The sequence below is a fragment of the Zootermopsis nevadensis genome, unplaced genomic scaffold (genome assembly GCF_977971745.1).
Source record: "Zootermopsis nevadensis isolate Lab colony 2312 unplaced genomic scaffold, Znev_1.0 Znev_ptg000003l, whole genome shotgun sequence".
NCBI lineage: Eukaryota > Metazoa > Arthropoda > Insecta > Blattodea > Termopsidae > Zootermopsis > Zootermopsis nevadensis.
This window is the reverse complement of record NW_028259135.1, coordinates 13,288,272-13,300,731: the sequence shown is the minus strand read 5'-3', so window position 1 is coordinate 13,300,731 and position 12,460 is coordinate 13,288,272. Positions and strand designations below refer to the sequence as shown.

The 12,460-nt window shown below is 37.5% G+C and overlaps 1 protein-coding gene across 1 annotated transcript; it reads left to right on the top strand.

Moving 5' to 3' along the window:
- The first annotated feature begins 7 nt into the window (after positions 1 to 7).
- Positions 8 to 8,750, top strand: r-l (rudimentary-like). Its single transcript, XM_022059401.2, has 7 exons — positions 8 to 251; positions 1,116 to 1,373; positions 2,180 to 2,302; positions 4,053 to 4,176; positions 4,410 to 4,698; positions 4,828 to 5,042; positions 6,368 to 8,750. Exons 1-7 carry the CDS (start codon positions 102 to 104, stop codon positions 6,673 to 6,675), a joined length of 1,467 nt encoding a protein of 488 aa, XP_021915093.2. The 5' UTR covers positions 8 to 101; the 3' UTR covers positions 6,676 to 8,750.
- The last annotated feature ends 3,710 nt before the right edge of the window (positions 8,751 to 12,460 follow it).

Genomic DNA, 12,460 nt, shown 5'->3' with positions numbered 1-12,460 from the left:
TCTTCTGTTTCTCGGATAATCCGTGACAGGCTGTATTGCAATTGAAGAAGAGAGGGCACAGTTTTCTCTTTTACACATCAATTTTGTTCATTGCATGCGTAATGGCGGAGTTTGAAAGCAAACTTAAAGATCTTATTATAAAATTACACGAGATCGAGGCTGTGAAATTTGGCTTGTTTAAAATGAAATCTAGTATAGATTCTCCTGTTTACATCGATCTGAGAAGTATTATATCCTATCCGGCAATTTTGGTAAGTGGGTCTGTATGAGTAATCTTTGTTACAGCTTTCCTTTCAGAGAAAAAGCGTTGAATAGAAAATTCCCCAGATTCTAAGTTCTCAAATTGTGATTCAGGCTTAGTTTGTACAATAAGCATGAGGTAATTCAGATAGAATCACGATCAGTGTGTTTTGTGTCTTACGTGCACGTGTTCCTATTCAAGAACAAGCCCGTTTTTCCCAGCCAGTGGTCCAAGGATCGGCACTTCATAATCAGGTTTATTGGGTTTTTGTACTTTGTCCATCGTCCAAGGTTGAAATGTATATGACGTTTCCACATTAGTTTTAGTCTTTGACTTTCACACGCTTTCTATATTTTTTTATTTTCTCTCGTCGACAAAATCTGACCTCAGGTGCGTATACTTATGTTACCGTTCTGACCCGGGTTGTCCAGTGATTGAGATTAGCTCTTTTTATCGGACACAACAGTCTAGGTGCCCCTGCCCAATACACCTGAAGACGAAAACTGATTGCATGTACATGTTCACATGCATTGGATTTGGGACTTGTATTCTTTTAAGTTCTCTTTCATTATTGACTTAGTGACTATTTCAAGTCTGAATGCTTTTTAATTATTTGTTTACTTCTTAGAACATCAGAGTACTTTAACTCTAATTATAGAATTTTAAAAATAGTGCTTCATCAAGGTATCAGGTAGCAAATTTCTAATACTGAAATCCTGTTTCAGAGTTAGAGAGTGTAAACTTCATAAAGTGTAGTTTGGACCTCTTGGTTACCACAGAGCAGCATGCTGTTGCTGGCATTGAATGATTATGATACACATTTGCCATTCAGAGGAAGAATACTTTATATTATTGTAATACTGTTTTTTTAAAGGAAACTGTTGCAGAATTGCTGTGGGAATTTGCTATAAAAGACATAGATTGCAATCAGCTATGTGGTGTGCCATATGCAGCAATGCCAATTGCTACTCTTATATCTTCATATTCAAAAACTCCGATGGTTATTCGCCGCAAAGAGGCAAAAAAGTATGGCACCAAGAAACTGATTGAGGGAAAATTCAGTCCAGGTGATAAGTGTGTCATTGTTGAAGATGTTGTCACAAGTGGCTCCAGCATTTTGGAAACGATCATGGTAAGTATTAGAGATTCTATGGTCCCAAACTTCCAACCACCCGGGTGTCATGGTACATTACTCATGATAACAAATCTTCAGTTTTCATGTGCTATAGGAAATGCACAAAAATTGTTGTAATTCCAACTGGCACCCAGTTACACCATAACCTCACCATGTGGACACATATAGTATGAAAGGGATATGATACAGGAAACAAAGCACTCTAGGGGTAATGATTAATGAAGTCTTGTATAAGACTGGGAAAACCAGATGGCCTAGGTGGCTTTATCATCTTCCTGCACATACAAGACTTGGTAAGGTCATTACCTGAAAGAGAAAGCCTGTCCCAAGCAGTGTGAATCAGAAAAGCTGTGACATTTTCCACATCATAGTTGGGCAAGCAGAAATCTTTATCCTACATTATTGCTGCATTACTATGCAAATAGGTATTTGATGTGGACTGTGCGTTTGGGTGCTGGTACAAGTTGGCCACCAACCAAAAGCATGATCACCATGAAAGCTTAAAATCAATTAAATGGATCTTTGGAAGCTCAAGCATATAATAGTTTAACGTTAATGTCATATACACAGTACATCTTTATTTTCAGAATGAAAAACTTGGCCCTATGTTATCTGAACCCATACATAATGAGTCACATTATATTGAAACTCCATTGTATTTTAAATGCTGATAATTAATTTGGGTAGCTTGTATTTTTCATGGGTGTAATATACATTGATGTATTATAACAGTGCCTTACAATTGCTACTAGTTACTTATATTATGAAGCTTTATTTACTTAAATGTAACATTTGTGTTGCAGGACCTGCAATCTGAAGGGCTACGTGTGACCTCTGCTGTTGTTGTAGTGGATCGTGAGCAAGGAGGCAATTACAATCTTTCAGAGAAAGGTGTCACCATGCATAGCCTATGTACCCTCTCCCAGGTAAGGCAGATATGTGTTAGGTCACTGAATCTGAGTCGGACAGTTCAGAGTTCAAGCATTAACTTTCAGCTTCCTGTTGAACATTATATAACCTATGCAACTGTGGAAGGTCAGTTACATACACTAAGAAATGGGAGATGAGAAATGCATATAAAATTTTGGCTGGAAAACATGTCAAAATGTGTCTTTAGTTAGAGTGGGGATGTAGACTGCATTCATCTGGCTCAGGATAGGAACTGGTGGGAGGGCTATTGTGAACATGGTAATGAACTTTGAGTTCTGTAAGAGGTACTGAATTTCTTGACTAGCTGAACAACTATAATTTTCTCAAGAACTGTACTCCATGCAGTTAGTAAGTTAAGAGATTGGTGATTTGTAATTTGTTCAAGTAAGTGGAATTCAGAGGCAGTTTTTTTGTTGGACTCTGTGATGCATGCTTCCCTGATCTCCAACTTTGTCTTCTATGTAGCATAGTAATGTTCACCATTGATCTTTAACATTATACAGTGACTCTGTGTAATAATATAAGTCTTTTTAAATAAAGGAGACAGTTTAAACACATTCTTTTTGTGTCCAGATGAAAGACTTTTATATATAAAATGATGAATAAAAATGAATGTGTAATTATTCTTCCCTTTATATCAGTAATGTTTAGTATATAACCTAAAGTGCTTAAATGTGACTTTTCAACTTTGGAGTGGTGTGACACAAAGAACAGTTAAGATACATTGCAGAAACAAGGAATGGCAGATAGTACAAACTGACACATACATATGCAGAAATTATATATTATTTACTTTATTTGAATTCAGCTAAAATTTAACTCTGTTTTCTACTGGTAGTCTGTGAAATCAGGTATAGGTTTTCATTTGAATAGCTTTCTGTAACTTCTTTGTCTTGTTCCTAAGACATTTTCACTTTATATTGGTCATCTGACGTTCAAGCCTTACCATTTACTTATGTCTTTCCACAATTTCTCCTCATTTTCTTCCTTTGTTTACTTTCCTTCTGTATGACATAGTTCTTAACCTGTTGTTCCAGTTTGGATCTCAGGCTCCCTGTTTGTCATTTTTCTTTTACTTTCTGGTCCAGAACTTTCTTTTGGATTATCTGTTTATTTTTTAAATGCATCCATGCCATCTTATTTTCTTATTTGTTAATTTACCTTCCAAGACATTCATTCTTCCATATTGTATAGTGTTTCAGCCCAGAAGACAGCTATCTTGGTATCCTTAAATTCCCTCAGATTGTTTTGGTTCCTTATTGTCTCTCTTTAATTTTTTCCTTCTATACTCTTGCTCTGCTTTTCTGTATATACCTTATATTTTCTTTCTATACTGTCACATCTCATAATCTTAATCTTCATAAAGCAGGTTGTTTTGTAATATATTTCTTTACCTTCTTCTTCTTCTATGGCTCTCCGGTCCGTATTCGGTCCATGGCCTCTTCCATTCGGTCTTCTGTTAGGTCCGTCTGTCCGAGGCTTTGATCGAGGTTAGCCTTGCGTCCAACCCCCAACCTGGAGGACCAGGGTACCTGTCTTAGTCTGACCTCTCCCCCTCGACCAATCTGGCTAGGGAGGCCCTACCAGTAGCTGTGCTACTGCCAGCATAGCTCTTGGGATCACTGAGGTACTCAAGCCCCACCACCACGACAAGGTGCAGGTACCATTAAGTGAGGATTTCTTTACCAGTTCTTGAAATATTTCATTTGCTTGACTGACAGTGATAGTGAATGTTGTTGGCTCCAGATTCTACAAGTTCTAAAAGATGCTGGACGAGTAAACCAAGAGATAGTGGACAGTGTGAAGAAGTACCTTGCAGCAAGCCAGATACACCTTGATAGCACATTCTTCACAGCACAACCCCTCACAGGTATAAATCAGGAGTAGAAATGAAAAATGTTCAAACATCCCGGTCTCATTTGCCAATCCGTTCATGCAGATCCTGGGTTCATCATCTTTCTGTGATGTTTCTAGTTTATGTGGTCATCTAACAACATGTATCTCTGTCTTCCAACAACTCTGCTTCACAGTGCCTCCTGTTGTTGTTTTAATATGATGTTACATGTAAGATAATATTTTAAGAACATACTAATCTATTTGCAGAGAGTGTGAAACCATCCAGATTGTCTTTGCCATTCAGTGTACGGGCAGATCAAGCAACTAATCCTGTAGCAGCAAAATTGCTGAAAATAATGGTGGCTAAGCAGAGTAACTTATGTGTAGCAGCTGATGTGACAAGTGCTTCCAAGTTGATAGCTTTAGCTGAGACTGTAGGTCCATATGTATGCCTCTTCAAGACCCATATTGATATAGTGGAAGACTTCTCAGCTCAGCTCATCCAACAATTACTTGCTGCAGCTCAGAAACATAATTTCCTCTTGATTGAGGATAGGTATGTACTCCATCAGAATCTCATCACTATAATACTCATAAGAGCTTTTGGGATGTTATGCCATGTAGTCTGGCAGATATTGGCTGATGTTTCGTCAGGACAATGATTAATTTATTGTTTTTTATGCAGAAAATTTGCTGATATCGGTCACACTGTGAGTCTGCAGTATTCACATGGGACCTACAAAATCTGTTCTTGGGCTGATCTTGTGACAGTCCATCCAGTACCAGGCGAAGGTGTGATAACAGGATTGAAATCTGCTGTTGCTGATCTCCATCGAGGTTGTTTTATAGTTGTGGAGATGAGCTCTGCTGGGAATCTTACCACACCCAGTTATATTTCTTGTAAGTTATACTTTACTTTGTTATGCAGAGGTGCCTGGTTGGTGGATCAGGTGAATTTAAACCATGATATTTAATTATAAAAATGCTGTTGAAGATTATGTATGTCTCAGAACTACTTTCTCCAGTGCAAGACAAAACTTGGACATTATTGAGAATTAAGATGGAAACAAAAATTTCCAAGGTAAGCAAGCAATATACATAAATGCAGACATGATTTTATTAGTAGAGTTCTAAGATTTTCAGTAAGAATAGTGGGAAGTCTATAAAATATCTAAAATATGGGTGCATGGATATATGTCATAAAATGATTAAAAGTGTGTAGTTTTCCTGCACAATAAAATATTTTGTGTTGTACAAATCTTAATGCACAGAATGAAAGTTCGTAGAAGGTCAGAATGTTATTGGAAACAAGAAAGTTCTGCACTAGTCTGAGTAAAGTTGATGCATTTATTTTCACTTTAATCATAAAATTATATTACTGAATGTATTTGGCATTTGAAATGTATTGCTGGAAAAGTTTCAAAGAAATGATCAAAACTTGCATTAGCTTTAGAAGCAAGAACATCCATGTTGTTGTGGGTTGTCACTCTGTATGGACTTGTATATGAACCAGTGTTTTGGAGAGCTGAATATGAGGGCAGCATGTTCCTCTGATATATTCATATGTACCTGGAAGTCCATGCAGCATTTCAATGTACAATACCATCATTAGTAATATTGATACTTTATTGTCTTTTGTTATTCCTTCTCTTATTGTTCTCATCTTTGCTTCCTTTCCAATATCTCATACACTTAGGAATATATCTTTAACTTAAAATCTATGGACTATGAAATTAAGTGTTATAAATGTCTAGTTATATTTTTATTGCTGTAAAATAAGATGGAGGGAGACAGAATTAGATGTAGGTACATAATGTGTTAACACAACAACCCATAGTCATGACTGTCCTTTGTATTTTGGTTGGTGTGCATCCATTATTGATCCAGAAATTTTTAATCAGTGGATTCCAATCTGTAAAGCAGAGGCACAAGCATTGGCTCCATCATCTTTTTTTTATGCCCCAATGGAGGTCTATTTATTAAGGTCTAAGTATAGATGAATTGAATGTAGTTTTTCTTCATTACCTCACTAAACACTGGCTAATTAATTTATTAACAAGTAAATCAGAAGCAGCAGACTGCAAACTGTAATTTATTGTCATTGAAACACGTCATTATATGACATTTGTGACCAACCCTCGTAACTAGTTATTTAAACTTCTTACCCATTTTAATTGTAACATCACTTTAAGAAAGTGGAATTATGAGTAGGTGTGTTCTTTCAGCCTCGATGGAAATATGTAAGAAGCATCCAGACTTTGTGGTTGGTGTGGTATGTCAGACTCCCAGCACTCTTAATAATCCTGGATTGCTGCAGTTGACACCTGGTGTAAGTTTGGATTGCCAGAATGATGGGGAGTTGGGACAACAATATAACTCCCCAGAAGATGTCATAATGCTTCGAGGTGCTGATATTGCTGTTGTTGGCAGGGGAATTGTGCAAGCTGCAGATCCTGTACAGGCTGCACAGGAATATCGTACCAAACTTTGGGCTGCTTATGAGAAGAGAGTCAGTTCTCTGAAGTTGGCATAAGCAGAGACTTTCCATACAGAAGGATGGTGACTTTAATTCATTGATTCTAATTTTTATTATTCTTTCTTCTGAGGTTTATGTTTATTAGACCTGTTACAAGGTTACAAAGACTGTTCGAACCATCTCGTGTGTGGTCTTCCTAAATCATCTTAATTGGTAATGTGTAGTCTGGCAACTGGTGATCATGACTTCTCCACTTCTGGTGCTCGCTAGTGTCGTCAGTCATTTTGTTAATCTCAAATTCCTTACATCCTGCTTTTATTACATATCCAAATTCCTGACCTTCCATAGACTGACTTCACTTTAATTGTTAAATATCTTCTTTTCTCACACTGGGTTATGTAAGATTAATTTATTAGGATTACATACTGAAGTGTGTGCGTGCATGCGCGCACACACAGGGATTTTTGAGAATATTATTTTTTGTGTCCTCATTTTAAATAAGCATGTGACCCTTAATCATCTCTTGCAACACTCTTATATGATCCATGAAATGCTGATTTAGATTTAGAATCTACATTCAGTGTTATGTACTGAAACTTACTCTTGAGCCAGGATAGTTCAGTCAGTATAGTGACTACCTACGGGCTGGACGACGGGTTCAATCCCTGGTGGGGGCAGAGATTTTTTCCTGTAGACTCTGCATCCAGATGCTCTGGGGTCCGCCCAGCCTCCTATACAATGGGTACCAGGGGTAAAGTGTGGCCGGGGCGTGGTGCTGGCCACTCACCATCTAGTGCCAGTGTGAAGAATGAGTAGGAGCTATTATCTCCTCTCCTTCCAAGTGACCTACGTGGAATGTGGCAGGACTGCTTTACTTTTTTTATTGAAACTTGAGTGTAAATGCTTCATTACTGACAGTGAGGAAGAAACTATGTAGCAGTTATATTTAGTTCAAGTTGATACGAGGTGCGATCGGAAAGTTTCCAGACTGTGTCAATAGCGGGCAAACCGGATGTAGTACGAGCTTCTGCCGCTGGGGGGTGCGGCCTACATTCATAGTGAATCAGTGTGCCAGCCGGCATCATCGAATTAGCATTTGTTTCTTAGTTACGGGCGTTTTGGTAGTGCATTACACCGACCCTCCTGCCATTTCGGAATGGCGTGTGCATCAAATTTTGGCAAAGACTCGCCAAAACGGCTACGGAAACCTATGAAATGCTAAAGCAACCATTTGGGGAGTCCGCAATGGGTCGTGCACAAACTTTTGTGTGGCATTCACGTTTTAAAAATGGCCGAACCTCTGTCGATGATGACGAGCGTTCTGGACGACCATCTTCGAGCACAACGCCCGAAAATGTTACGAAGATTCGGCAGGCCATTCACGACGATCGACGTCGTACCATCAACGACTTGTGCGACATTGTTGGGATAGGCTATGGGACCTGTCAGCTGATTCTAAAGGAAGAACTCCACATGCGACGCATCATGACAACGCGCCAGCGCACACCGCCCTCAAAGTTCGGCAGTTTTTGGCCTCAAACACCATGGCCGTCATCCCGCACCCTCCTTATTCGCCGTGTGACTTCTTCCTCTTCCCAAAGATGAAAATTCAGCTAAAGGGAAGGAGATTTGAGACGATAGAAGAGATTCAGGCAGAATCGCAGATGATGCTTGACAGGCTGACAAAGAAAGATTTCCAGGGATGCTTCCAGGCTTGGCAGCGGCGCTGGGATCGTTGTGTTCACTCCCAGAGGAACTACTTCGAGGGTGATGGATGAATTTAATACCTGAGATAAGTGTACGGGTTTTTATAGGTGCAGTCTATAAACTTTCCGATCGCACCTCGTATGATTGAATATGTTTCAAACTGAGTTCAATCCATTGTGATGATGTGGTGAAACCTTATCATATAAAATAAACAATTAAATTTGACTTTTTGTAAACATATAACATCTTTTAGAGGACAGTTACATGTTTCATGCAATGCCATATACTTATTCAAAACTTATTTTCAACAAGACATGACAGTATGTTTTACTTGTCTTGTAAATGATGTAATGAAACCAACCATGTGCATTATAATTTTTAATAGAAATGTATTTTTGCTAATACATGTCTTAAGTAATCTGTGATTTGAATATGACTTGTATGGAGAACAGAGCCCTCTCAGATGAGCATGATCTTTCCCAGCCAAAATTTTATATACATCTCTTGTTTTCCCACAATGCATGCTATGTTCTGTGTCTACCTCATTGTTGATTTTACCCGTTAAATAACATTTCAGAATGTGGTTCTTACTTCCAAGAAACAAAAGCATACCACCATCACAAATCTATTAATGACAGGAAAATATATTGTTCTTCTTTATACTGAACACAAATTGAAACCTACAATAAATACACTTCATGAAAGACATGCAGAAATGTGGGCATTAAAGTCTGTATGGTGACTAGCAGAAAAATATTTATGGAATGTTATGTTTGGTAATCTTCTCCATTCTCAATACTGCGTCTCTTTTATGTCCAAATATAGTAAGCAGGCCTTTCTTTGCAAAATGATATTACTTTGTGTGGCATCACTGTCAAAGTTTAGTGACAGTTGGCAGTCTTGATGCAGGACTACTTATGAAGTGCACAAGCATTGAGCTTTCCCAGAATCACTATTACATAAATATTATCAGTTTTCAGGAAGTATATACAAAGAAGAATGTTACACATGCTATTTTTACAATGTTAACATGGCAGTAACTGGAACATTTGATTAGTTTCACATTGTTTTACTCTAAAAATGGAAATCTATGGGAATTCTTTTAAGGCATATTTACTTGAAGATTTCCATCTTCTGTGTTGTTGCGCTGTGTAGTCTGGTCGATATTAACCAACGTTTCAGAGGTCATACAGCCCTGATGACGGAGGCAGTATGACCTCTGAAACGTTGGTTAATATCGACTAGACTACACAGCGCAACAACCCAGAAGACGGAAATCTTTATACTCACCGCTGTGAGAACCTCAAGTCTTACGCATATGTACTTGATTATTGTTATTACACAATTTAAGTATGTAGTTTAAACTTACCACAAAATTACATCATTTTAATAAGCTAGCCAAAAATGAACATTTATGATGTAACATGACCCAGAATTGTTTTTGTACTTCACCAAAGATGTATTAACATGTGGTAAACAATATACTCAAAATTCAGCAGTGGACCTACTATGACATAGCCCTGTCTCTGAATATAATATATATGCACATGTACCTCCTGACCTGAAGCATGTGCAGCTTCCATTCCAAGTACATTCATGTGTGTAAATACAATTCTCATTTTATCTGCTTAAGACCACCTATCAATTAGTTCCATCATAAGTTTCGTGTTTTGATGAATTGTGCACCAAATAGAAAATACCAATTTGGTCTTTCTGGATGTGTTTCTTTGAATTTTATAACGCTTCATTGAGGTGTTACTGATCTATGGTAAATACAGAATGTCTGAATAGTTCCAGTCTATTTTAGGAAACAGTGTAGGGAACTAAATGATAATTGGTAGGATGGTAGATGTGAGGTAGGAAGAAGGGTTGGAAATTTTGTGCCTTGACAACACTGATTTTTGTATTGCAGCATTGTTGCTGGTTCCTGGTTTGGATGTTCAAGGCCACAACTTATCATCCTACTAAGTTTCATTACCCTTAATTAATTGTTACTTGTGTGTGGACATTTCTGGCTTCCTGCAAACTGAGGCTGACATGCTCACACATTGTATTTAGAGATAGGGTTTTTTGGAGTAGAGGAGTGGTGTAATGATGAATTTTGAATGTATTATTTACCATGTGCCATTCTTTGGTATAAATGAAAAATGTGCGTGGGCTGTCACACCTGAGTAAACAAGGTATGAAAATTGACATTTTTCAAAATATGATGAAATTGCATCTTATTTCACCACAGTTATCTGATGAATGTCTGAAGCTACAACTTCAGTATTAATACTGCTGAGAGTTCTCCTGTACTTGGTATTGTGTAGTTTCAAGTTTGTCTTTGTTACAAGTTTTGAAATATGTGACATCGTAAATTTTAGTTTTTGGCTAGGTAACTTGTGACTTAAAATAGAAACTGGCTTCCAATTGCAATTAGGCAAATGCCCTTAAACTACCATTATAGGTCCACAGTGTGAAGGTAAAAATATGTAGATGCAACTAATGGTTTTAGAATTATGGCCATCGCTACCTGGGGAAAATTGCATAGTGGCCGTTTCTGTGCAACATACTGTTATCAGGAATATGTATCTTCAAAGCCAATTAACAGGACTCTCAAAATACACATACTAATCCACACGGGACTACCCATTTTGTGTATAAAGTTATGGAATTTGGTGATACGTCAGACACTAATTTTTTATTTTTGATGGGTTTTTTTTTCAAAATTTGTTGTTTTAGGTAGAATGACACTATCAACAGTTTTGTCATAGTACTATGAGTAATGATTGGTGGAGTGGGGCACTTTTCCAAATGACCTCGAACTACAATTATGGATTTAGGTATACTAGGTCTGACATCAGATTCATGTTCTGTGCAGCAACTGGCAACACTGGTGAGTTGGTGTGTGTTGTTAATGATTTAGCATTTTATATCACTTACTGGTATTAATTTTGTTTTTGGTTACAGTTTGTACAGGGAATTTTTTGAACGACCAAATCCAATGATTAAAACGTGCTGGCTGCTTTATGCAGTCTGTGATCTACGGCCATCACTGCACGTGCAGTTGGCGTAATAATATCAGGCATTCTGTTGTAAGGTCATTCAGAAGTCTGCTGTAATAAGTGAAGATGGTGAAATATATGCTTGAACGGCAGATTTTTCTATGAGATAGTTTTGTGAAAGGATTCGCCGTACGTATCGTAGAGTCAGTTTCATAAACGATTTTCGAATTTGTTAGAAAAGTGTTCGCCTGGGTCTTCGAAGTGAAATACAGCCAACAGAATGCGTGCTTTTATATTGCGCGGCATATTAACCGCGTCCCGCGACTCCTTTTTCTCGGCAGACGACGGGTGAGTATCAGGTCAAACTGATGGTAAAAAGGGTCGGACAATTCGGTCGCTGAGGAAGTTCCCTGTATTTTAATAGTACAAGAAAGAGAAGGGCAATGTGCCCACATTTTTAATAATTTTGTCAGAAAAAGTTATTTACTAAACAGTATCTGATGACAATACTTGGAATTTTACGTATTATCGCAAAATAAAATGACAATATTTATCCAAGAACATAACATCTGAATGTAAAAAATCAAGTCAAACACTTGTTGAGCCATTGAGTGAATTATCCATCACGAACTTGTTTTTCCAAAACAGTCATAAACATTCCATCTTAGAGATCTGAAATGTTTACTGAAAGAGACGAAATATATGACTAGATTAGAACATTTCTCTTTCCCACACAGTAATTTCAATGGCCAACATATAAAAGTTGGAATATCCACCATGCTCACCTCATTTGTCACAAAGTTGCTGAATCACTTCAAGGCAATGAAAGCAATGTAATAGTAACAAAAGGACTTTAAGAAAATTATTTCCAGCAGTATTCCTAGGTATGGCAGATATGTTTGAATGCATATATGAAGTCAGAAGTTGATAACACTTAGTAAAGTTTAGTGTCAATAAATTTTCTTTTTCTGCAGTCCCTGTTATTTGCCAGTCTTTGCAGTACATTAAAAGAGATTAAAGAGGGAAGATTTGCTGTTACTGATAGTATTTAATTACTGATGAATATTCCACAACCATGTCTGAAGGGAATATAATAAAAAATCTGCTGCTCATTAATTGATAATCAAGTCCTTCAAAATGGTATCAGT

Bases quoted from the DNA above. Each gene is read 5' to 3' on its own strand.
- r-l (XM_022059401.2), top strand. From the start codon at position 102: ATGGCGGAGTTTGAAAGCAAACTTAAAGATCTTATTATAAAATTACAC. The intron at 1,374-2,179 runs GTAAGTATTAGA...TTTGTGTTGCAG, and splicing joins GCATTTTGGAAACGATCATG to GACCTGCAATCTGAAGGGCT. The intron at 4,177-4,409 runs GTATAAATCAGG...ATCTATTTGCAG, and splicing joins CACAGCACAACCCCTCACAG to AGAGTGTGAAACCATCCAGA.